At 50.9% G+C, this 23,993-nt stretch overlaps 11 protein-coding genes across 11 annotated transcripts; 3 read left to right on the forward strand and 8 right to left on the reverse strand.

The window, feature by feature from the left end:
• Positions 1-1,043: 1,043 nt before the first annotated feature.
• On the reverse strand, positions 1,044-2,072 carry PtrM4_053900 (uncharacterized protein; the record flags this gene model as incomplete). The annotated part of the gene is made up of 1 exon (XM_066105020.1): positions 1,044-2,072. The coding sequence occupies one exon, from the start codon at positions 2,070-2,072 to the stop codon at positions 1,044-1,046; it is 1,029 nt and encodes a 342-aa protein (XP_065959584.1).
• A 1,598-nt stretch (positions 2,073-3,670) lies between these two features.
• PtrM4_053910 (uncharacterized protein) lies at positions 3,671-4,984 on the reverse strand (the record flags this gene model as incomplete). Its single annotated transcript, XM_001937132.2, has 2 exons — positions 3,671-4,290; positions 4,345-4,984. The coding sequence occupies 2 exons, from the start codon at positions 4,982-4,984 to the stop codon at positions 3,671-3,673; spliced, it is 1,260 nt and encodes a 419-aa protein (XP_001937167.1).
• A 1,401-nt stretch (positions 4,985-6,385) lies between these two features.
• Positions 6,386-7,426, reverse strand: PtrM4_053920 (uncharacterized protein; the record flags this gene model as incomplete). Its single annotated transcript, XM_066105021.1, has 1 exon — positions 6,386-7,426. One exon carries the CDS (start codon positions 7,424-7,426, stop codon positions 6,386-6,388), a length of 1,041 nt encoding a protein of 346 aa, XP_065959585.1.
• A 70-nt stretch (positions 7,427-7,496) lies between these two features.
• On the reverse strand, positions 7,497-8,363 carry PtrM4_053930 (uncharacterized protein; the record flags this gene model as incomplete). Its single annotated transcript, XM_066105022.1, has 1 exon — positions 7,497-8,363. The coding sequence occupies one exon, from the start codon at positions 8,361-8,363 to the stop codon at positions 7,497-7,499; it is 867 nt and encodes a 288-aa protein (XP_065959586.1).
• Positions 8,364-9,382: 1,019 nt separating this feature from the next.
• Positions 9,383-11,394, reverse strand: PtrM4_053940 (EntF, Non-ribosomal peptide synthetase module protein; the record flags this gene model as incomplete). Its single annotated transcript, XM_066105023.1, has 2 exons — positions 9,383-9,421; positions 9,475-11,394. 2 exons carry the CDS (start codon positions 11,392-11,394, stop codon positions 9,383-9,385), a joined length of 1,959 nt encoding a protein of 652 aa, XP_065959587.1.
• A 3,060-nt stretch (positions 11,395-14,454) lies between these two features.
• PtrM4_053950 (uncharacterized protein) lies at positions 14,455-15,333 on the forward strand (the record flags this gene model as incomplete). Its single annotated transcript, XM_066105024.1, has 3 exons — positions 14,455-14,790; positions 14,857-15,165; positions 15,238-15,333. The coding sequence occupies 3 exons, from the start codon at positions 14,455-14,457 to the stop codon at positions 15,331-15,333; spliced, it is 741 nt and encodes a 246-aa protein (XP_065959588.1).
• A 120-nt stretch (positions 15,334-15,453) lies between these two features.
• Positions 15,454-16,005, forward strand: PtrM4_053960 (uncharacterized protein; the record flags this gene model as incomplete). Its single annotated transcript, XM_066105025.1, has 2 exons — positions 15,454-15,582; positions 15,628-16,005. The coding sequence occupies 2 exons, from the start codon at positions 15,454-15,456 to the stop codon at positions 16,003-16,005; spliced, it is 507 nt and encodes a 168-aa protein (XP_065959589.1).
• A 144-nt stretch (positions 16,006-16,149) lies between these two features.
• PtrM4_053970 (uncharacterized protein) lies at positions 16,150-16,566 on the forward strand (the record flags this gene model as incomplete). The annotated part of the gene is made up of 1 exon (XM_066105026.1): positions 16,150-16,566. The coding sequence occupies one exon, from the start codon at positions 16,150-16,152 to the stop codon at positions 16,564-16,566; it is 417 nt and encodes a 138-aa protein (XP_065959590.1).
• A 658-nt stretch (positions 16,567-17,224) lies between these two features.
• On the reverse strand, positions 17,225-17,508 carry PtrM4_053980 (uncharacterized protein; the record flags this gene model as incomplete). The annotated part of the gene is made up of 2 exons (XM_066105027.1): positions 17,225-17,232; positions 17,259-17,508. 2 exons carry the CDS (start codon positions 17,506-17,508, stop codon positions 17,225-17,227), a joined length of 258 nt encoding a protein of 85 aa, XP_065959591.1.
• Positions 17,509-18,032: 524 nt separating this feature from the next.
• PtrM4_053990 (uncharacterized protein) lies at positions 18,033-18,974 on the reverse strand (the record flags this gene model as incomplete). The annotated part of the gene is made up of 1 exon (XM_066105028.1): positions 18,033-18,974. The coding sequence occupies one exon, from the start codon at positions 18,972-18,974 to the stop codon at positions 18,033-18,035; it is 942 nt and encodes a 313-aa protein (XP_065959592.1).
• A 494-nt stretch (positions 18,975-19,468) lies between these two features.
• On the reverse strand, positions 19,469-20,206 carry PtrM4_054000 (uncharacterized protein; the record flags this gene model as incomplete). Its single annotated transcript, XM_066105029.1, has 1 exon — positions 19,469-20,206. One exon carries the CDS (start codon positions 20,204-20,206, stop codon positions 19,469-19,471), a length of 738 nt encoding a protein of 245 aa, XP_065959593.1.
• Positions 20,207-23,993: the final 3,787 nt, after the last annotated feature.

The raw sequence follows: 23,993 nt of genomic DNA on the forward strand, positions 1-23,993 counted from the left end.
GCTCCTGAAGACCGTCAATCGACTTGAGGTGGCCTGAAAGCTCCTCTTCTTTTGAGCGCAGCTCGTCATTCGAAGTGCTCCGTATCTCGTCGATCTTGGCTTGGAGCTGTTCGGTGTGCGCATTGCGTTCGTTCTCAAGCTCTTGCGAGGTTTGATCAGCACGCTGCTGCAGGTTGGCGAGGTCGTCTTGTAACTCTTTCTTCGTCTGAAGGTGGGACACTATTTCTTCGTCCTTGAGTCGCAATTCGTCCGTGTGCTGTTGATGCAGCGATTCAATCTTGGCCTGGAGCTCTTCCACCACGACTGAAGACTCAGACGACTTGGATTCCAAAGACTGCTGTGCTTGTTGCAGGGCCTCTTTGTGTTGTTCCTCCCTTGACGCGACTTCAGTTACGTACTCATCGACAGTCTTGGTCAGCTCGTTGATCTTAGCATCGCGCGAACGAAGATTATCCGCCTGGGTCTGTTCAAGGTCGAGAAACTTGGCTTCGAGGGTTTCCAGCGTCTTTTTCGCAATGTCCAGCTCCTGCGAGAGTGTGTCGCGCTCGTCCTTGAGGGTCGCAACCTCGGTGGTTAGCTGTTCGATCTGCGTGGCCTGCTCGGCGAGTTTCTTCTTCTCCTCGTCCCACTGGCGACCTTGTTGCTCGAGTTCCGCGTTCAAATCGTCAAGCACCTGCTGCAATTCGCTGGCCTTGGCTGCTTCCGTGGCCTCTCTCTCTTGCGCCGCCTTCTTCTCCTCCTCTAGCTGCTGGCTCTGCTCCTCCAGCTGTTTGGTCTCCCTCGCAAACTTCGTCTCCATGTCTTTGACAAGGGTTGTGTGCGCGCTTTGCTCGGATGGCGAGGCACTAGTGCCGCCAGCAATAGCCTTGTCCTTTTCCACTATGGCCGCCTGCGCATCGGCCAGCTGGCTACGTAGCTTCGCCTTCTCCGACTGCAAATTGTCCACCTCACGACTGAGGTCGTCGCATTGCTCCTGGAGCTTATCGCGCAGATTGGTCTCCTTGAAGAAGTCTTGCATGATCTGGGCGCTCCGCCTCTTCATCTCAACGTCCATCTCGGCGGTTCCTGTGGGCGCAGTGTCCGGCCGTGGTGTCTCCTCGCCCAGGTTCGCCAAGGCGGCCTTGAGGGGCTGGAGGACGTTCTTGCGATGCTCGACTTCGGCATCGGAGGCGGCCTTTTCCTTGTGGAGGGCATTGCCGCGGGGCGATACAATGGGGCTTTCCCTGTAGACTTAAATTAGCAATTCCTATATCACAAGACCCGCGCGTCACCCACCCTTCCTCTGCCGTGTCCTCTGTCTCGGGCGGGGGTGTAGGCGCAGCGGGGGCAGCGGCCGAGAGCTTTTTCGCATGTCCTACGGGCACTTTTGGTATGGTGCCTGCCGCTCGAGTTGTCGCTGTCGCCGCAGATGGGCGTGTAGCAGCAGGTCTCGCACCCGAAGCAAGGGAGGTGCGCGGTGCGCGGGTCGTCGCTGCCTCTGCTGCAGGCCGTGTCGTCAGTGGTCGCTTCGTCGCTGCCGTCGCCGAGGTTGTAGACGAAGAAGCAAGCGATTGACGAGAAGGGCTTGGCTTTGCTGGCGATGGGCGTGTCGCACTTGCCGCCGTAACTGGCGCTCTGCGCACAGTTGGCTTCTTCTTCTCATCCCCAGAAGTCAATGACGATAGGTCTGGTTCGGCATCAGACGTCGTTCGGGAGGACAAGGCCGTCTTTCTTGCTGCAGTCGTCGCCGCTGGACGCGTAGGTGGCTTATTCAGACTACCCCCGACTGCGCTGGTGCGCGAGGTTGAGGTGGAAGGCGCCTTTGTCGCGCCCGTAGCTGTTCTGGCCGTGCTTGTTGATGACGCGGCGGGGCGACGGGCACCAGCAGCAGTTGTAGCGCTGGTTGTGGTTGGGCGACGGGGTGGAACCGTCTCTTTGGAAGCCGATGAGGGCGCATTCGAGGCCATCTTGCGCCGGACTGACGATGTAGGTGTGGAGGGTGCGGGCAGCTTTTTTGGCTGGGGGCTCGCAGTGACCAAGCTTTCCGACGATGCTATGTCGCCGGAGCCATGGTTCGGGACGGGCGACTCCATTGGAACATCTAGTTCAGGGGCATGTGCTGATCAGTGCACTATCAATACACCTCCAGCTTCAAGTGGGGTCAGGATGGCTGCTTGGCGACTGTCTGCAAAGTCCAAAAAACTACCGGCCGTGGCAGCTGTCAAGCTTCAGTCGCGACTTTCGCCTTCATGCGGCTGCAACATGTGGGTATGCTAAAACAAGCGTCTTGCCAACCAGCAGCCACCATCGACCCCAGTCCCATCCCGCCTGCTGCACATCATCCATCATTACAATCCTGGCCACTAACAAGAGCACACGTCAGATCCATCCCCGCGTATTGTCTTTCCCGCATATAATCTGCACATTGCTTGGCTATTTCATCTTTTCAAATCAAGCTAGATAGACAAACGCTTACGCATGCACCCCGACTACCACGCCCAAGGCGGCTGGGACATGTGAGGCATTGCGTGTTCACAACAGGGATCCTGGAGCGAAAACTGTAGGATATGCATGTCTGAAAGAACTCTATGATGGATAACTTTATGATATACCTAGGTACTCAAATCTATTGACGTACGACTGAGTTCTTTCCTCCCTCCTCTTCCCTTGCCAACATCTCGTGTTGATACGGCTAAGGTATCGGAATCACCTTCGTTGCAACGAGTTGAAATGATTGTGATTGTTCTTTGTTGTTCTATGGAGGTGGAGGGAGGTCGGCAGTAAGGCAGCAGCTAGAGCTCGGACCACACGGCTTAGTCAGCCGTGTAATCCAAGCTCGTGCATGCAGCAACCAGCTGCCTTATCTACCGCAGGTTCGATTCCCAACATCTCGCTTTCCAAAGGACACTCAAAGTATTGAATTCCTTCTCCATTTCAGCTTCATGGTGGGGTATATGAGGAATGACGCAGGTATAATCAATCCTAATTTCAGCTGACACAGCCACCATCACAGCCACCATCACAGCCACCAGATGCATAAGTGACATGAACTTTCTCAGCCTTCGGTAGCTTGTGCCAATAGTGTTACGGATGCTAGCGAAGGCAGACGCGGTACATCAAAGTAGATAGCCTGGAAAGAGCGGATTCAGCCCCGAAGAGGACGCTAGTGGCGTCATGCGAAGAAAGTAATCAGGAAAGCAAAGTAGGAGGACAGTTTTGCAACGTTCTACGCATATTCAAAGTATCGACGACTATAGAGTGGTACATGTGGCCAATGCATCAATGCAGAGCTTCAGAAATTGCCAGGAGAAAGAGAGCGACTGACTACCGAGTAGACAGAATCAAACATATCGCCAGTAAAGCTGGCTAGAGAGTACAAGAGATGGCATGTTTCAAGCAAGTGAGTGAAACCACAAGCCATCTGACTTACCTACCAATGCTGTGGATGCAGCGCCGACTTACTTGAGTATCTCACAACATATTGTAGTCAGATCAGCAATCCTGTTTGAACACACAACGACAATCATGTCCCAGGTACTATACTGTAGACCCATGTCCTGAACGTCATACTCTAAGACGACTCGAGCCGTACAGGGGTATCCCGCACCCTATCGTAAGACACTACTGGATGGAAAACCAACATGTAAACGCCAAGTCAACACCAGCCCGGTTCAGGCGCAATGTCGTGTTCTTACAACGGCAAGGAGATGGAGCGTTGGCCTCGGCCACTCAATGCGTTTCGCCATCTACGGCTCCTCTCTTTGTCCAAGTTCCTCTTGTAGCTCAAATTCAACTCCCTCTGACGCCTTAGGTATTCGTCCTGCTCATCTAACATGGCTATTAGCTTGCCATCAATGCTGTCGTATGCTTCAAGTGCACCATCTTGCATTCTCTCTACAGCATCATCCACAATGTCCTGAGCCTGCTCCTTCAACTCTGATAGCTTGTCGTGCACCACGCGATTCATCTCATCGATGCCGTCATCCTTGATTCCAGCAATATCGATTTTGTGATCGGCGATTACATCTTCAAAGTCGCCGTCGGCTTGGTTGCGTAGGTCATGCGCATGCTCGACCGCCTCTTCGAAAAGCTTTTGTAGATGATACTCTAGGGCGATTGGGAGATATAACGCGACAGCTTTGTTGACCGCTTCTTGGATGTCGGGCGCGACGAGCACATGTGGAGATGGAGGGCGTGGACTGGGCGACTGCGTGGTCGTGGTAGCCTTTTCCGTCGGCGAGCCTGGAAAGAGGGCAGGCTCAAGTAATATGCGTTTTGGAGACGGATGCTTGGGTGATGAGTTTGTTGGGGCTGCGGAGTCTGTGTCAGCAATGGCCGGCGCGCCGGTTTATGTAGGGCACTCACCCGGTCGTGAACGCTTGTGCGAGGCGGAGGCGTAAGGTGGCGGCTCTTCTTGATTGACAGGTCCGAAGACGGTCCAGTCCACGCGCTTGTGTTGTCTTGTGTACTTGCCCTTCTCTACAAGGCCTGCTAGTTCTTCCGGATGCTTGAGGAGCTTTTCGAGGAGCGCCCGGTTGTCTGTGTGTACCCAGTTATAGTCAAGTAGCACATCGATTTCTGTTGCTTGCGCAATCTTCCGCAGTTGGTGAAAGGGGACCTCAAAGCCGTTCTTTGGGCCAAGGCTTCCCGGAGAGTGAGGGCAGCGGATGGAACACGGCTGCTTGACGGCCAAAGCCAACACTCGTAGCTCGGGGTTTCCAGATCGCGCAAGTTGGGCCAGCTGGTCTTGTGGAAGTAATGTGGTTGCGGGCTTGATGAAGTTTCCCCCGGGCATAAGGTTGTCGGCATCGTATATCAAGGTAAAGGTTTGGTCTTGGCTGAAGCCGCAGACAGGTATCGAGAAGCGAAGGCACAGACTCGCCTGCGCCTGCGCCTGCGTGTCTGAATATGTTGCGAACAGCGTGCAAGGCCACGGCGCGGCAGCATCCGACCTTGACCGAGCCAAGACGGGAATACCTCGCTTCCTCACAAGATAATGGCTCATTGTTCAGTAGTCTCAGAAACACATGTACAATACTTACAAAGCTTTTCCCCTTGCCTTGCTGTAGGCAAGGAAAACCCACCCACCCGGGCTTTGCTCGCGTCGGTCGCAAAGAGCAGCCCTGACTCGGGCGCGTCTGTTGCAGCGCGCCAACTCGTGAACCGCTGTCTCCGCCCTTGTTCGCCAGTGTCTGCCTGAGTATCACCCCTATGACGCGCAGCCGTTGGCGTGTAGGGGATGAAGCCTAAAACGCCGTGCGCACTGCGAGCCAAAGGTCCACGAGAGATGGTGTACTGAAGCGAGACGGCAAAGAGGGAGCGGTAGAGAACGGCTGACAAGAGGCGACGCTGCGAAGAGGCACGCGAATGTCGATGTAATAGGTGTGAAGGTGAAGGAATGTGATGCTGATAGGGAGGGATAGTGGTGGAGAGCGGTAGTGGTGGAGTGCGGTGTTGGTGGAGAGATATGGTGATGGGGTTCGATGGTCTTGGCAGGCAGTTGGCGTGGGCCAGGCGCGAAGTGGCAAAATGTCGGCATCTCGGAGTAGGTACGTCCGATTGCCACGTGACCCGCGCTAACCCGCAGCCCAATTCACTGCACACCTCTGACACGCCTGCCATCGATATGCACAACTACTTGAATTTCACAGAATCATCATCATAACTTGTCGGTGGCTTGTATTGGTGGACTTTGATTTCCTAGTTCAAATTTATGGTGCATAATCTTGTCCACATATTCCGTGCATGAGACGACAGAGTACCGGCTACGAAGTCAGGAAGCCTTACAAAGGATCACCAAACAAAAGACACTACTACTGATCCGATTTCAGTGCGATCCACTCAATTCGAGCATGCATACTATCCTATTTTAGCTACGCTATTACTATTCATGTACAAGAGAAAAGGTCTCCCCGCTAAAAACTCTTCACATAACAGATATCATGGCGCATCCTACTAAGCCTACTCTAACCCTTACTAGGAGGAGGACCATTTCCCCTAGGGCCTCCAATTTGTAGGAACTAACAAACATTAGTATTAGTATATAGTAGTACCTATCTATAGGTATAATAGGCTATAAACTTACATATCTATACCTATTAGTATCAACGCAGTGGGTTTGTACAACTGATCCAGGTGAGGCCCCAAAGGGGTTTGGCTGCGCTGCAGGAAGTATAGCTTCATCGATGTTGTCCGGTTGTCGGTTGATTGACGGATCGGGTGGTGCAGTCCAGAGTTGCTATCAGTCAGTTCAGTCAGTCCGGAGCTCTCTGGACTGACTGAACTGACGTCCTGAGGTCACTGAACTGGACTGGACTGACTGCCAAGACTTTTCAATTAAACTAAAACTGACTGACTGAACTGACGTCGCCGCGGCCTGCGGACTGACTGGACTGACTGAACTGAGTTACCTGACGTCGAACTGAGATAAATGCTCCTGTACTTTTGAGATTTCTTCCTCTGATAGTGTGCGCGCTAGCCCAGAAGCTGAGGTAGTTGTTGGCTGTATACCAAGCCTCTTCCAGCTCTTCAAGCTCTGCAAAGCTGAAATAAGCTCTGGCTTCATATGGAGTCTCCGGGTGCCTAACATGTCGCCAAGCTCGCTGAAAGTCCGCTCACAGTCTGCCGCTGCTGCTGGTATTGTTAGGACGTCAATAGCGAACTTTGAGAGTATAGGGAACTGCCCAGCAACTGACTCCCAGTATAGAAGCGGATTAAGAGACAGCCAATCCTCCTCAGCTAACGCTGGTTGCCGCTTCCATATCTCATACTCATCCTCAGCAAGGCTTGCCTCTAACTGCCGTGTGCTTTGCTCAATTGACGACTGTAGAAAAGCTGATCGCGACGTTGAAATCCCTAGCCGGGGCTTCTTACGCGGCGGCGTTACAGTGTGAGCTGAAGTGGCTGCAGAGTCCTTCCGCCCCTGCCACATGCGCAGGAATGCCCGGTGGTTATTGTCAAGCCAGCCGTCGCGATAGTGGACACCGTCACGGGCAGTGACATGGGTGTCAGGCACCTTCCAGAGCGCTGAGAGGTGGTGTTTGTAGTGCGGGTGTAGTATTGTAGCAGTGTAGTAGACAGGCGCGTTATCGAATTTTGCGTAGTACTCAGCAAGCTTACAATGCGCAAGGTTAACGTTTGTAATAAGATGATCTTCAGGCGCATCTAGATCTTCGTAATTTACATCCTTAAGGCGGTCTTTGAGAGCCTCAAGCTGGTCAAGAAGCCACTCAAACGTTACTAGAACTTCCCATATAGCGCCGTGTCGGCCGTGTCGGCCGCGACCTTCAAGTAGCCGTGTAGCTTCGGCAAATGGCTCAAGGAGTCGAATGTATTCTGTTATTGTCGCCCAGTCCTTGCCGTTTAGACCCCCTTCGCGTATATATAACCGTGGCTGGGCAGCAGGGAGCTGCTCACCAGACTCCGCAACAATCAATCGGATCGGCATGATTGATTCCTATCTAGGTTAAAGGCTGCCTAATGAAGTAATTCTTTAACCTATATAGGAATCAATCATGTCAATCGATTGATTGTTGCGGAGTCTGCTGCTCACGATTCTTCCGGCGTCGTGAGGTTGCTGTTGCAGCACTATGCTCCTCAAGTTTACACTCAATATAGCCATCGATAGGGCCGTGTAGCTCAGCTGCACGGACAAACGTGTTGAAATAGCTATTCCAGCGTGTCTTAACAGGCTTCACAAGCTGCCGGATGTGGGGTGTAACACCTAGAGACTCTGCCTCCTCGCACTGTAGGCGCTCTAGTAGTTGTCGAGTTTGAGGCGTACAGATAGACGCAATCACGTCAAAGAGGACGCCAACAGGACCGTATTTGCGCCACTCATCCATGTACTTCTCCTCTTCCTCAAGGTGTGCGGCTTCATTCTCGTACGCGCTACGGTCTTTGCCCCAAATTACTAATTGTGCGCTTAGGTTGAGTATATGGCAGCAGCACCGCAGCCGCCGCTCGCTTGCGATAAAGCCAAACTCCTCTGCTAAGGACTCAACTGCAGTATCATTGTTACTTGCGTTGTCAAGCACAAAGTACCCAACCCTCGCGTTGTCAACGCCAAATAGCCGAAGTATTGTTGTTGCTGCAGCGGCAATATTATTGCCAGTGTGCGCCCCGTGTAGCTCAGGCAACCCAAGCAGGTGGTCAACTAGCTTGCCCTCGCTGTTAAGGTAATGTACGCAGAGGCCAGTAAAAGCATACTGCCCACCAGTTGAAGTCCAGTTGTCGAATGACACGTGTATAAGCGACCGGGCTTCGCGAAGGTAGTTGGCAACAGCTGGTATGTATGTATTGTACTCAGTAATAATATGATCGTGGAGCGTTTGGTGGCTACGCCAAAGGAGAGCTTCGGCTAGCGGGCTCACGGCCGCAATCATGGCTCGAAACTGCGGCGTTTCTATTACGCGAAGGCTCTGGTTGTCCGCGACTACCCAGTCCTTCAGCGCGTCCTGAAATCGAGAGGTTGAAAAGCTTGCTGCTATCTCGTTTGCTACCTCTTGCGATACTTCTATCCCTTTAGACCTCATAATATATACTTGGGACTTTGCGAGCGCGCCCATAATATTGCCCTCCCGGCTAGCAATTGGTACAGGTCCGTTAGGTCCGTGTGAGTGTCCAGGCTTGTTGCTTGAGAGGTGTCGGCCGGCGTTTGTAGTGCTGTCAGCCTCGTAGCAAGCCTCCTGCTTCCGTCGTTGATGGCAGTACCGGCAAAGCCAGTAGTTTTTCTTGTACTTGCGGTGCCAGACGGCCCAGCCGTGGCGGTAGATCCAGCTTTTTGGCCCACCGCGACTATTACGCTCAACCTGGCGCCGCTCAAGATACGGCACACGCTTAAAATCAAGCCCGTCGTAATTGTCGTCGTCGTCGTCGTCGTCGCCGTCGTTGGGGAAGTCCGCCTGTACTGCCAAGGGCTCATCAGCCTGGGCCTCGCTCGCAGTATCGCCAACAGTAGGCGCGTTTGATAGCGATGGTAGAGGAGAATTGCGCTTGTCGCATTCTACAAGGCGGCGAAGGCCTGAATTAGAGGGAGTAGACATGAAGTACACCAAGAAGTATTATGGCAACAGTAGTCTAGCGTCGTGTGTATAGCAGACGCGACGCGACGCGACGCGAAAGGCTTACTAGGTGCGCACCGGGTAGCGCATTTCCGCAAACTCTAATTAGCTTAAAGCTAGATGCTTTAACTTATATAGGATTAGTGTCTTTATATCTAGGACTAGCGCGGCTTCGAAGCCGCACTAAATGTGGCTTTCACAACTCTAAAATACTGCTTTAAAAACAGCTAACGTCAGTCTAACGTCAGTCAGTTCAGTCAGTCTGGAGGCTTCTGAACTGACTGGACTGACGTCCAGCTGCCTCAAGAACTGACTGACTGAACTGAGTCTTGGCAGTCAGTTCAGTCAGTTCGAACTGAGTTACCTGACTGATAGCAAGTCTGGAGGGAAGTAACACGAAGGGCGAGGTTTCTCTGCGGATGGGTTTTGGAACCCCAAAGACGACAGGTAACGTATCCAGTGTAGGATATGAAAAGAGGTCAGCCACGGAGAGGTTGACGCCGGCTGTGCGAGCTTCGCCAACAAGCTTGATGGCCACGATGGAGTCGCCACCTAGCTGGAAGAAGCTGTCGTCGAGGCCGATGCTTGCGGGCTCGATGCTGAGCGCACGAGCCCACAGCTGTTGCATCGTGCGCTGTGCCTCCGTCGACGGCTGGCGCTTCTGGCCTTGGGCTAGCGTTTGCATTTCGGCCAGCTGCTGGGCTGAGAACGAGCCGCCTACTTCGCGCAGGCGCTTGCGATCCGTCTTGCCAGAGGCAGTCAGGGGGATCTCTTGCACCGCAAAGTAGATTGATGGTATCATGTATCCAGGCAGCTGCTGGGCCAACTTTGCACTTGTCTCGGCCGGGAGTACAACGTGTGACACTGCTGCTGCTGCTGCATTGTTATCACTTGCAGCGTCCACGAGTGCACTGCGGCCCTCGTCGTCTAGCTGTAGGAAGGCGGCCAGCGTGGTCTTGCTGTCTCCCGCCAACGTCACCACCTCGACGACCGTCTGCTGGATCGTGGGCATGCATTCACGCAAATGATGCTCGATCTCGCCCAGCTCAACGCGCTGGCCTCGAATCTTAACCTGGCCATCCTTGCGGCCTATGTAGACTAGTTCGCCGTCAGGCTCGTACCGGACTAAGTCTCCAGTCTTATACAATCGGCCTTGTCGTCCAGGCCAGTTGGTCGTTCCACGAAGCAGCCAGGCCGGGTTATCAATAAATACGGCCCTTGTCTTCTCAACGTCATTTAGGTATTCGCGAGCTAAAATAGGTCCTTCAATCAGAAGTTCACCAGCTACCCCAATTGGCACTAGTTCGTCATGGTTATTGGGATCTACTACCCAACTGATCGAACCGACTGCTGTTCCAATGGTCCGTGGGGTCGAATGATAAGGTATAATGTTGTGCATGTTCGACAGAATGCAGCATTCAGTTGGTCCATAGCCATTCATGAGACGTACGTTTCCAGTCCAGCGTGCAATATCCTTTTCTTCTACAGCCTCTCCTCCTAGTACCATAAGCTTGAGTGAGGGTACACAAGTAGGCTCCAGCAGATTGGCTACAGTCGGTGTAAGGAGGGCCATGTTGACATTCAGTCGTGTAATAGCATCAGCCAGGTTGTTGGTGCGGTCATAGTCAGATGGAATGCATACGCATCCCCCGTACATTAGTGTTGTGAAGATCTCCATCAAACTGAAGTCGAAAGTGTGCGCTGAGAATTGAAGAGCCCGAGTTCCTCTTCCTAGGTTCATCATCTTCCCATGAGCGAGGCAGCTGGTAGATGCTGCAGAGTGCTCAACGACCACGCCTTTCGGCTCTCCAGTGCTGCCTGATGTGAACATTACGTAGGCGGTTGCAGTGGTTTTTCCAGGCGGAACCACCTGCCCTTTACCAGACTCCAGGCTGCTCATGAGGGTTTGGTCGACTACTACAACCCTCCTTCCACAGCCCTGAGCCATATCCGAGTGTAGACAGGACGTCAGAACGACGCTTGTCTCGATCCGCTCAAATATGTGTTCGATTCGGCGTTTAGGTTGAGCAGGGTCGATAGGCACAAAGGCTCCGCCAGCCTTGAGCACCGCCAGCATGGCGACAATCGTCCACATGGACTTCTCGAAGCAGAGAGGCACTAGCACCTCAGGTCCTACTCCAAGCTCGACCAGATGGCTGGCAAGTCGCTGTGACATCTCTGCCAATGCGTTATACGTTAGCTCGCCATCCCAGGCGGAGATGGCGATTTGATTCAGCAATTCTTGACACTTAGCTTGTATGATCCACTCAATTCGTTCCTCCTTCACTGGGTGTCGGTGCCCGTTCCAACCGAATATCTTATGTTCATCAGTTAAAGTGAGCCTCTTCCGCATCGTTGCTACGTTCAATTCTTGTTTGTTAGAATAAAGTCGATTTTTTTCGTAATTTTGTGGTGTTTGAAACAACAATCAGGGTCGCTTCGCAATCTTTGAAATGATTACGCCGTCACTTTGTAAGCTCGATATCTAATCCATTGCCTTTTCGTCTTGTAAGTTATCACGACTGCCTACGCCTCCTGTCAATCTCGGATTTCGGACCCATTGAATTTATTCCGCAATCTATTAAGCGTGAAAGGACCGATGCCGTACCGATGAAAGGCCAGCATGGTATTCACAAGGTCGACTGTGCGGTAACAACAAGGGTGTTACATGAACGGATGAGCATGTGGGTCCAAGACGCTGGGTGTATGGAATGTTGCCGAATCTGTTGACTTACCGAGGCGCTCGGCGTGACTGTCTATCCGGCATGACCGGTGACCATCCATCCGAACACCAAAACCCCGACATGTAATGTACTGTAGTTGGCAAGCGAGCGGGCCATCTCGCCAACTCCCTGCGCCTCGAAAGGCTGAGCAGACTCTGGCCGGCATGGACGATCCCTCCAAGGCTGCCCTGAATGCTAGCAGAAATTTAACCTTCGTGATGTGGTTGATGTGGTTGATGTGGTGCCGGGCCAGCGCCTTGATCTCGCGGCTGTATGCGCGCTTCAACGGCGAGAAGCAGCCAACGTGAAGCGGATGCAGCAGATGTGATGAGCGAGGCGCCATGCAGGGTGTGTAGATATTATTCTCCTTGTAGAGATGTTGAATTCCAAGGCAGTAATGTCTCTCATTGTCGGATCGTGAGTATCGGTAGAGACGTCGGCTGCTTGACACTTCGGCCCGACTTCGGCCCACCTTGCGCAGAGCTTAGGTATACCTTCGTAGCAGCTATGTGTGTGTGTGTGTATGTATGTAATCCATTAACGTCCTTTATCAGTCAGAGACTATGTAGGACGGTGGCAGATGCCATTCTAGCTATTTTTATCTCTCCTTTGACGTTCGTTGGTTGTGTTTTTGACTATTGTGGTTTAGGCATGTCCTAGCTATTACAGGGGAGGAGAGAAAGTAAAACCCTATTATAGCTGCCTGTTTTTCCTTCTCTTCAACCTATCTCTTTTTGCAACGCTTTCCTCGTGTTCCTAAGTCTGAAAAAAACCTCGAGGGGGAAAAAGCCATGGGATCTTGAACGAGGCGTAGGGTTGTAACAAGCTTAGCGTAGTGTTGTAGTCGTAGCAGTACGTGGCTCGGGTGTACTGCGGCTATAAACTGTCGCTAAGTTTTTTGCAGGGGTAGGTGAAAATTTGCGAGTTGGAGTAAGCCGTTCGATATTTTTTTGGTAAAGCCACAAGTGGCGGTGAGAGGAGAAGGATTCGAACCTTCGACCTCTACTACACTGCAAATTTGGAGTGCGGTAGAGGAATACCAGACGCTTTACCACTGCGCCATCCCCCCTTCGTAGCAGCTATGTTCGTAGACAATAAATCAGAACCACCGAACAGAATGCATTCCTAGTTATCGTTATTTTCCTTTACGCACTTAGTGCAAAGCCAACCAACAATAGGTCTATATATCTAGACGTCATCTATAACCGAATGTTACGATTACAAGGAGGAGAACAAGCAACAACGGCAGGGCAACGTTGAAGGCGGGGCACAGCGGGTAAGCTCGTGCCGCGCAGTCACGTGACCTGCCCTCCAGGCTTGGCAACACCTCTCAGTGTATCCATGGAGGGCGTTGACCTCCATGGAAGGCATGGAGGGCAGACCTCAACATGGAGGGCACACTCACTATATAATAGTAGGCAATGAGCCCTTACGGTTCATTGTGTTCAACTTCGAAATCTAAGGATTAGTACTTGATTCTCAACTCCCCGTATATTACATCGATCTACCAATCGTGCTATACACCCTCGTGTCCATCGCATCACTCTATCCCCGAGAACCAACCCAAGATCATCTTCGGACGACCTTCACATCGTTGCAACGAACAAAGTTTATAGTATTTGATTAGTAGTGAGCAAGAGCTGGATGGAGAGATCTCCATATGTACGGTTGCGAGCTAAGCGGGAAGCTTGGTCTAACTAGTGGTCCAAGCTTCCGGCCCGGAAAAACTCGCCGGGCTGGCTGTACGCGCATGTCCCGACACATGGCCAAGGAGCGAACCAAAGCTGATTCAGGAGCCAAGTACAGCTTGTATTTCAAGCTTTTACATGAAAAGATGGAGGAGTACAACGTACAACCAACACATATATTTATTATTATTATTATTATTTATTGAGAAGCTGGCACTATTAGTAGTAGTATGACTACCTAATAGAGCGCTCTCTAAGGCACAACGGTAGTGGTGGTACGACTCGTATTGTTGACTTCGGAGCTATTCACACGTTCATAGATCCGTGTTGCGTGCAGCTGCGTCCAAGCTCCCCGCTAGGACCCACCTGCACGTGTCACCAATCATGTGACTACTCCTCCGCTTGATACCACCAAGTCACTTACGGACTGTATTCTCAACAGATCGTACGTTTGATTTGTTTGTATATTTCTATAGGCAGCGTTTGGTTTGCAGACATGTCAACAACCCGTCAGTTTCCCGTTAACGGATTGTTCGGCCTGACACGTGATCAGTCCGTTCAATTCAAGCCAGACCTCCCAAATTTTGCAGGCCGTTCAAGCCGAGGGTGAAGGCCTGATTATATTGAAGTTTTAGGGTGCCTAATAGGGCTTAACATTTGCTGAAGAATCTTCCAAAGCTAAAAAATTTTCGTGTTGTAATACCTGATTTATAAGCGTCTTTTTGTAGGAACGCTGACTACCGTAGTAAGCGCGTCTGTAGATACGAGCAACCCTGTTGGTTGGCTTTGCACTAAGTGCGTAAAGGGAAATAACGATAACTAGTAATGCATTCTGTTTTGTGATTCTGATCCTTTTACGAACACAGCTGCTACGAAGGTATACCTAAGCTCTGCGCAAGGTGGGCCGAAGTCGGGCCGAAGTGTCCAGCAGCCGACGTCTCTACCGATACTCACGATCCGACAAACCCATAATTTTCCCTCTATTTGTCCCCTAACGCCGCCATGACGCACCCTAAGCGTACGACTAAACTTACTGAAAAGGTCAGGCAAGCCCAGCTTGACTTTGCAACGCCAGAAATTCGTCTAACAAAGCGCGCGCGGGTAGCTGCACCAACAACGCCAGCGCGTCAAACACCACCTGCATTATCAACGCCTGCGCTAACGCGTCTGTCCTCCCCACGCGCGCTGCTTGCTGCTAGCCAGCAAGGGAGTCAATCGCTATCTAAGGATGACGCGTTCGAGCTTGAGCTGCGTGAATCGCAGCTAGAGGAGGCTATTGTTGCACCTACCGCCGCCTCGCGCGCTCCTATAGTTGCTTCAGCTAATGAAAACAGCACAGTAGGGCAGGCGCTGGCGGCAGGATTTGACACGCGATTTGCTGACAACTTCGATGATATCATCTAGCTAAGGTTGCCTGGTTACAGGGCACCGCTTGTGCCGCAGAAGCATAAGAAAAGCTGGATCTATGCGTACGGTTATCGCATCAACTCTACTGCCCCTCAGCTCAGCAGCAAGGTCTATTTTGTGTGCAAAATCTGCCATCTTCGGTATCACAAAGCCTGCAGCGGCATCTACGACACTACTACCTCGCCGTCGACGGCAGCGCGTCACCTTAACACCACCCACCAGATCTACAACCCTGAAAAACCTGCGGCTCTAGCAGTAAGTACAACGGAACATACCCTACGCTCATACTACAAGGCAGGCGGCAAGGTGCCTTAGGATGTACACAACGCCCTCACTGACTTTAACGTACAGCTGTTTCGCTTTAAGGCAGTCACTTAGCTTGTCGAAGGCAACCACTCACTATCTGAGTTTGAGCGCCCAGAGTTTCGAGCTATGTTGGAGGCAGCCAACCTAGAGGCAGTAACTGCGCTATAGACAAGCCACAACAGTGTCTCGAGGTACGTTATGCGTCTCTATAACTACCTGCAACCCCGTGTTGCTGTTGAGCTGTCTAACGCGCTGAGTAAGATACACATAAGCTTTAACGGGTGGACAATGCAAGGAGGCAAGCGAGGCTTCTTAGGCGTTGTTGCGCACTTTGTGAGCTCATCAGGCGGGCTTACAGATCTGCCTATTGCGCTTCCTCAGCTTACAGGTGCCCATACAGGCGTAAGGATAGCTAAGGTTGTTAACTAAACGTTGCGGCAGTTTAGTGTTAATAGCGCTAAGTTAGGTTACTTTGTACTTGACAACGCGGCTAACAACGACACCGCTATTGCTGTGGTTGCAGAGATTTACGACTTCTTGCTAGTCCACCGCCGCCTCCGCTGCGGTCCCCATACACTCAACCTTATTAGGCAGACGCTCCTTTGGGGTAACAATCAGCAGGCGTATGACAATGCGCCTGAGGAGCTCAGCGACGAGGTGAGGTTTATAAGAGAGTGGCGTAAAGATGGCCCCCTCGGCGTGCTGCTTGACGTTATCAACTACATCAAAACACCACAGCAGCATGAGCTTTTTATCAATTTCCAATACCGCGCAAACGCTAACTTGTCCGCCAAAGATCGTAAGATTCTTAAGGTCGTTAAGCCTGTTGTTACGCGCTAGAACTTATACTTTAGCTGCTTTAAGCGCGCAGTTACGCTGCAGTCTACAGTTAACGCTTACTGTTAACTCTATGTTACCAACACCGCCAACGCGGACGCCTACGCCGCTGCGAGCGGCAACAAAGAGCCTGACGCGCAGCGTTGGATGCGCTCAGGTGGTCTTACTGCGGCTAATTGGCAGACTGTCAACGAGTATCTCGCGATGCTACGACCGCTAAAGTTGGCAACAAAGCGCCTTAAAGGTCGCGGTACCTACAAGCAATTTGGCTCACTTGCTGAGGTGATCCCTGTCTTCGAGACCATCTTATCTAGCTATAAGGAGCGCGTAGAGTCCTACAGCGGCGTCAATTACGACGAACCTAGCGCGCCAGAGGACCACATTGCCATCAACCTCCGCGCTGCTTGGGCGAAGGCGAACGAGTACTACATTAAGCTTGATGACTCCCCCGCCTACTATGCTGCTACCTCTCTCCATCCAGCGTACAAACACTACTGCGACAACGCGTGGAGGGATAAACCAGAGTGGTTGGCAGCGGCGCAGTCGGCGTTCCAGGCGCTTTAGGGCACGTACAAGGACAACCCAGCGCCGCCGCCAGCGCCAGCAGCACCTCGGGCGCGTGTAAACAACGACCTCAACGACGCTATCGCGTCCATGATGGAGCCTCATCAAGGCGTTAGAGTTTCCAACGATTTAGATGAGTACACGCGCTGGAAACTTGAGCCCTGGGTCCCCTCTGTCGACAATCCAATCACTTATTAGCTCTCACGCCGCCGCGACTACCCCAACCTTACGCGCCTCGCGCTCGACGTCCTCTCTATACCCGCCTCTAGCTGTGACTGTGAGCGTATGTTTAGTGAGCTTGGCGATCTTTTGCGGCCAAAAAGGAGGAAGATCTCGTCACAATTGCTGGTAGCAATACAGTCAGTACGCGCTTGGTTGCGGGCCGGCTTTGGTGTTGAAGGAGAGACTGCAGAGTCTCTACTTAGCGACGAGGCAATTGATGGCATGTATAACTTGGGGGATTGGCACGATAGCGAAGCCTGATTTGTATGTAAAAAAGTTATCAGTTTGAATAAGTTACCTAATCAGTTCAGTTCGAGCCTTGCTAGAAGACAATTCAATCAGTTTGTTAAGATTTTTCGGCCTGCTTCTTGCAGTTCAATTCAAGCCAAGGGTTGCAAACTGACTGAACGGATTGTTGACATGTCTGTTGGTTTGTTTAATTTGCTTATAGTCAAGCAAATCAAACAAACTATTCAAACGCGTTTGCTTAATGACAAGTCTGTGGCTAATCGAGGTTGCTCCAGCCATAACAGCGCTGGGCAAGGGTTTCGTAGGTTCGATAAGCTTCGGTAGCTCATTCTTCGGCTTTGAGATGTCGCAGTACTTCCAGATACCATCTACGACGGCCTTCTCACGTCGTAGCTGGAACCATGACTCCCAATCTGCTGGTTTGTCCAGTATAACAGTCACCCGAGCGACTCCCGCTTCGCTGAGCGACATCGTGATCTTTCGATTTGTATAATTGGGCCGGGCTCTCAATGATACAGGAGCAACGGCAAGGTGTTGAGTGAACGCAGTCGTTATCAATTGCGAGTGCAGTCCGGGCTCATAACTGTGGGCGAACAACAGAAAGGAGAGAACTGGTTGATTATTCTACTGAGTAGAGATGTGTGCTTATATACATAAGATATACATGAGTACATGACGTAGATAGTAGAGTGGTGAAGGTTGTAGAAGATACTAGAAGATCTGATAAGAGTATCGGGCTGACACACGGACACCCAACTGTGTTGGCTGACATAACGACCATTCACTCGTGACGGAATAACAGCTGTAACAGAACAACGTCCTCTCCTTTGCTATCTAGAAGGTGCCAACGCGATTGCATACGAGTAAATTTAGGTGGATGACCGTAAACAGCGCTAGTCCCAGATAGGCATCGTTCCATTACAAAGGTAAGTTGCGACTAAAATACAGGAGCAGAGCAGGAGAGACCCCAAACCGTGACAGATGGATCTAATTTGTCAATATGCCGTCTTCCCCGTCTTGACCGTCTTCAGTACACCCTCATCAGCTAGCTTCTCAATCATATTGTACAGGACAAAATCACAGCCCCTCTTCACTACCATGTTGATCGTGACCGGCACCATTTCTTCATGAAACGTGACATTGCTCTGGTATGGCACTTGTCCAATGGGAACCGTGAAATCCGCACACCCAAAAATGGGACAGATAGTCGCTCCCCTCACGGCAGCGCCCTCTGGCCGAACAGCCATATAGGATGCGTCCGGCGATTCGTTAAGCAAGCGCTCGCGGAAGGAAGGCAGCCCACCCGTACCGATATCATACAGCATGACCGACTCGGAGCATGACTCAGGTGTGCTATACTGGAACTCGCCCTCGTACCACGCCACTGCCTGTCTCTTGATCTCAAGAGCTGCATCATAGTTCGCTTGGTTCGTCACGCTCTCATTAAAGCCTATCCATCCGAGTCGTCGTGCAGGCTCAATTGGTGGGAAACGGCCCTCGAACATGTCTTTCCAGGCTGTAATCAAGGGCTTGCCGACAACCAGCCATGAAGTCCATGCGTTAATTATGCTTGTTGCTATGATCATGATGGTAAAATTACTCCCAATCGGATCCGTGGCGTTTTGGACAGTAGCAGTAAAATTTATCTTCTTGACACGCATATCGAACACGCGTGCCATTTCTTTAATAAAACTTTCCAGGATCGGTTCAGCGGCCGGGTTATTCAGCGGCAAGTAGTCGGTGGGATAGATGATTGTTTTTGGAAATGCATCCGTGTCCGGCACAACGAGGGGGGAGAGACCGGTAATGGATGTATCTTGGTACAAATGAGGAGCATACCATGCTTTGGCAAATTTAACCCATTTGTGAGGATCGCGACTGAAGACACCTGCCGTGTCTGTTGCAGCGCCAAGAGGAATAACGCGTTCGAGGGACATAAGACCTTGGCTTGGACGTTGACTATTGTGTGCCTTTTAGTTTCGATAATAGGGCCAAATGAAAGCATAATATCGGGGCATAAAAAACATACCCATACACGCCAGCCACTGCAGCCGGTATTCGCATAGAAGAATCTGTATCACTGCCCACAGCATAATCCAACCATTCATACGCCGCGACCGCGCATCCGCCTCCAGACGACGAAGCAGAGCAAGTCAACCATCCATCGCCTCTAGGGTTGAACGGGTACTGCTCATCTTGCCACTCCCACGGATTCGCCCCAGACGCAAATTGAGCTAGTTTCTGCTTTCCAACCACTACGCCCCCTAGATTAAGAATCTGTTGCACAGAAGGTGCGGTGTCATTTGCAACGGGTGTAATGACCGACCATGCATGGCTGCCCGCGCTTGTTTGTAGCCCTTTAATGTCGTAGAGATCTTTGATGGCTACGCGGGACCCAGCAAGGGGACGAGGGTCGTCCCATGAGTAGATTCTAGAGGGAACACTGTGGAAAGCTTTTAGTAAAGGGTTCTGCATTTAATAACGACACGATTAAGCACTGGACAACTAACGGTATAAACGGATCTTGGAATTTGGGCGAGAACATGCTAACAGGGTGGTGTGTATTTTCGCCGTCATTGGCGCTATATGCCCCGAACAGAAACGTCTTGTACGTATCGGGGTATAAGCGATAAACGGTGGCAAAGCTTACTAAGCTCCCGTCGACAGAGGCGAGGTAAGGTCCTGCTGGCAGGTTGACGGAAGATTCCAGCGCTACTTTGTTAATAGTCGCGTTTGCAGTCATTAAGCGATCCAGGAAGAGCCAGGTGCTGTTAAAGGAGGAAATGTATTCGATAGCAGAGGCGTCAAGGGACGATTGCACCTGCGACGAAATGTACAACCCGCTTAGGAAGTCATAGTTAAATACGTCATCGTCTTCGAGGTACGTGGAGATGATGGTTTGTAATGTATCTTTCGTGATGAGTGTCGCATTCGTCTTGATCAAGGCAATGGGGATCGAAGTTGATTGGTCAGACGTGATTGTAGTACAGCGCGCACTTGCTTTTGGGTGCTTTGTATCTGCTAGGTACGAAACATGCCCGAGATTGAAGATGGTATGGCCGACGGGATCGCTCAAAACAAAGTTGTATGGGTTCCTTTGGATAGTAGGAGTAGCTGTTGCAAAACTCGCTGCAAGCAATGCGATTGGCAGAATAAAGCGGGTCGCCATAGTAGTAGTGAATATCGACCATATATTTAAACGCTTGCCACAGTTACTGCCTTTTATACCTATCCTCGCAGTAATAAAAGAATGTTCATCATATAAAGCTATAAGGGATTGACCCAGCCGACCCAGCCGACCCAGCCGACCTAGCCGACCTAGCCGACCTAGCCGACCCAGCTGATAGAAAAGCTAGATCTAGCAGAGCGCATTGAGGTTGTATGTATCGCTAATAGCGCTAATGTCACGGTAACGTTAATCACCCTGATTCCCTGACACCTGAACGGCCATAGACACTTGTCAGATATGAGGTAGATTTTGGGTGGAAGGCAACGGAGTTGGAGATGTCAGATAGCAGGCGTGTCGAGCCGAAAGTGCCGACACCGCTAGCTAATAACGGGTTAGCGTCTTAGCAGAACAAAACTCTCAGCGCGCACCTTAGAACAGAGACAACAACAAATAAATCATAAACATCCATCACTTTTGTGCAATATCTTATCTAATCTGACAGGAGATCATCACGTTACGTAGACCCCCTAGTCCCAAGAGGGACTAGGACAGGGCGACCTTCCGTCTCATCCCTCACGAGACTGCACCACACACGACAATACACACGTTGAACCAAAAATCATCATCACTCTCATCAGAACCCATATTATCTGACAACACTAGGTGCTCCTGTAAGCACCCGGCATCTGTTGATTAGCTAAGAGCAGACTCCGCAACAATCAATTAAGTGGGTCCAGAGAGGCCATATTTGATTTGATTGATTACCTATTTAGGCCTAGTAATTACCCGTAGAGGTTTAACCCCTACCTACATAGGTAAGTGGGTCTTTATAAGAGGCATATTTGATTTGTTTGTTGCGGACTGTGGCTAAGAGCAGCTAAGACCCCGCGCTAAGCGCACAGGCCCCGCTTATATCTGCTCACCGCAACTTGAACCTGTTCTTGTGTCAGATTGAGGCGAGGTTTTGCTCCATGATCGAGCCGATGGTGGTTGGGGAAGGACATGAGACCCCCAAACCAGGGCTAGCGCCGGGACTTAGCACTGCCAAGCCCGAGGCGAGGCCACCTCCCACAGACAGAGCCGTAGACAGAGACAGACAATAGACACTTGATCCCATCCATAAAAATCTGACATCTTGTCAGATATTCACTCTCATCTGGAATACTGATGAAATAGGTAATGATGGTGATGATTTTGATGATTGATTGTGTCTTGGTTCTGTCTACGGTTGTGGGCACACCTAGGGGGTGCCAAGCCTTTCTGTGATCCGATTGGCTCTCACGGATGCCGGGTCGCGTTAGTCTAACCCAGCGTCTGTACGCTCTCATCTTCAACAGTGCTTGTATCTACACTAGATAGTAACTACGATCAATAAAGAACTGTAAAGACTATCTTCTGTCTGTGTTCGACTGCGACGTAGTCTCTCGTGACAGCTAATAATTATCGTAGAGATGTCTAGTTGTCAGATAACAGGGGTTCTGATGAAAAAATGATGATGATTGTTGTGTGTTGCAGTCCTGCGAGGGATGAGGCGGAAGTCTGCCCTGTCCTAGTCCTTCTTGGGACTAGGGGGTCTATGGAACGTGCTATCTTCAACTCCGCTCCCTTCTACCAAATACTACCTCATATCTGACACTAGTATTTAATTGCACTGTAGGCAGAGTATCGGTATTAGGTTGTGCGTAGTGGGGATTGATTGTTGTAAAATAGCTACGGTGGTAACGTTAGCTTGAAATGGTAACAATACCCATGTATTTTTGTCAGATAGCAGGCGTGTCGAGCCGAAAGTGCCGACACCGCTAGCTAATAACGGGTTAGCGTCTTAGCAGAACAAAACTCTCAGCGCGTACCTTAGAATAGACACAAGAACAATCAATCATGAACATCCATCACTTTTGTGCAATATCTTATCTAATCTGACAGGTATACAGCCAACAACTACCTCAGCTTCTGGGCTAGCGCGCACACTATCAGAGGAAGAAATCTCAAAAGTATAGGAGCATTTATCTCAGTTCGACGTCAGGTAACTCAGTTCAGTCAGTCCAGTCAGTCCGCAGGCCGCGGCGACGTCAGTTCAGTCAGTCAGTTTTAGTTTAATTGAAAAGTCTTGGCAGTCAGTCCAGTCCAGTTCAGTGACCTCAGGACGTCAGTTCAGTCAGTCCAGAGAGCTCCGGACTGACTGAACTGACTGATAGCAACTCTGGGTGCGCGTTAGGGTAGTTCGGCGCATTGACTGAATCCACGCATTAAGCGTATAGACACGGTAGCTACGGAGAAAATGTGGCTGAAACCGAATAGGATAAAACTGATTAATCAAATCGAACCCAGGCATAGCCGACAGAACCGACAGAACCGACAGAACCGACAGAACCGACAGAACCGACAGAACCGACAGAACCGACATAACCGACAGAACCGACAGAACCGACAGAACCGACAGCACTGACTACAGGAACTAGAAGTACATTGAATTTTTCTTAGTAATGAGATATATATAACTAGCTAAGCTGACACGATACTCACTTTTAGATAACGTGGTTTAACAGCTAGCCACCAAAGCCATTCAGTTTACAAAACAAGCGCAGATCCTTGGGCACGTTGGGATCGCAGACGCGTAGACGACAGCCGAGCGCTAGGGGGAGACTGTAGGTATCTGTTACGAACCTAAGGAGGGGACACAGCACAAGATATGAAGGGCAGAAGGATGAAGGCCTTGTCAGAACCTCTTTCCAGGCGAAGGCGTACAAGGAGTACAAGGACCAATGACGTAAGCCTGCCCCGCATCCCACAAAGCTTGGCGGAACGCCACCATGGGACATGTCACGTGTGTCCCAAGGAATCCCACGATGTACCGCGATGTCCCACGCATGGGACAGTGTAGGACAACGTAGGTGTCAGATAACAGGGTTCTGATGGGAATCATAATAATTGTGGTTGAACGTGTGTATTGTGGTGTGTGGTGCAGTCTCGTGAGGGATGAGACGGAAGGTCGCCCTGTCTTAGTCCCTCTTGGGACTAGGGGGTCTACGTAACGTGATGATCTCCAACTCCGTTGCCTTCCACCCAAAATCTACCTCATATCTGACAGTAGGACGTATAGGACATAGGACATTCATTAGTATATAACAGTAGACAATGAGCCCTTACGGTTCATTGTGTTCAACTTCGAAATCTAAGGATTAGTACTTGTCACAGCACCAACTCGGCGCTCTGTAGGTCACGTGCCCCCATCCCTATCTTGGCCTAGCGCCTGCTACCCTACGGTACGTATCCTCCCCGTGCTCTTGTACATAGACCTTTACACTACAACTACGTTCTTACCTTGCGACTACTGTTTGGCCCCGTGATAGTGACAGTGGCCTCTACGCCCCATCGTGCCCCCTCGCACAAGACAGGAAGGCCTAGCGTACCTCGCGCAATTAACAGACCAGCCACAAGAGTTCGAGACCTTCGTGAAGGTAACGAACTCCTTCCATGACGAGTGATTTCTATCTTTGAATTTCACTAAGACCCGCTGAATTCCTTGGCATTGTTCAGTGTAGGATTCGCGGCAAAACGCCGCATAGATGCCACAACCCACACGCTCTCTTTCAAACCTTTTATTATATCTCAAATTGCCTCTTGTTACTTTTTCGTTTCTCTCTCTAAAAAGCAGTTACTGTACTGCATCGATCAAAGGCGCAAGCCACGAAATACTAGAATATTGTAGGAAAACGGCTTCAAATGGCGGGAGTCCTTTTCACGAACATGTATATAGGCAGGACATCACTCCCCTTAGATACAAAAC

Source organism: Pyrenophora tritici-repentis, chromosome 10, assembly GCF_003171515.1.
Source record: "Pyrenophora tritici-repentis strain M4 chromosome 10, whole genome shotgun sequence".
NCBI lineage: Eukaryota > Fungi > Ascomycota > Dothideomycetes > Pleosporales > Pleosporaceae > Pyrenophora > Pyrenophora tritici-repentis.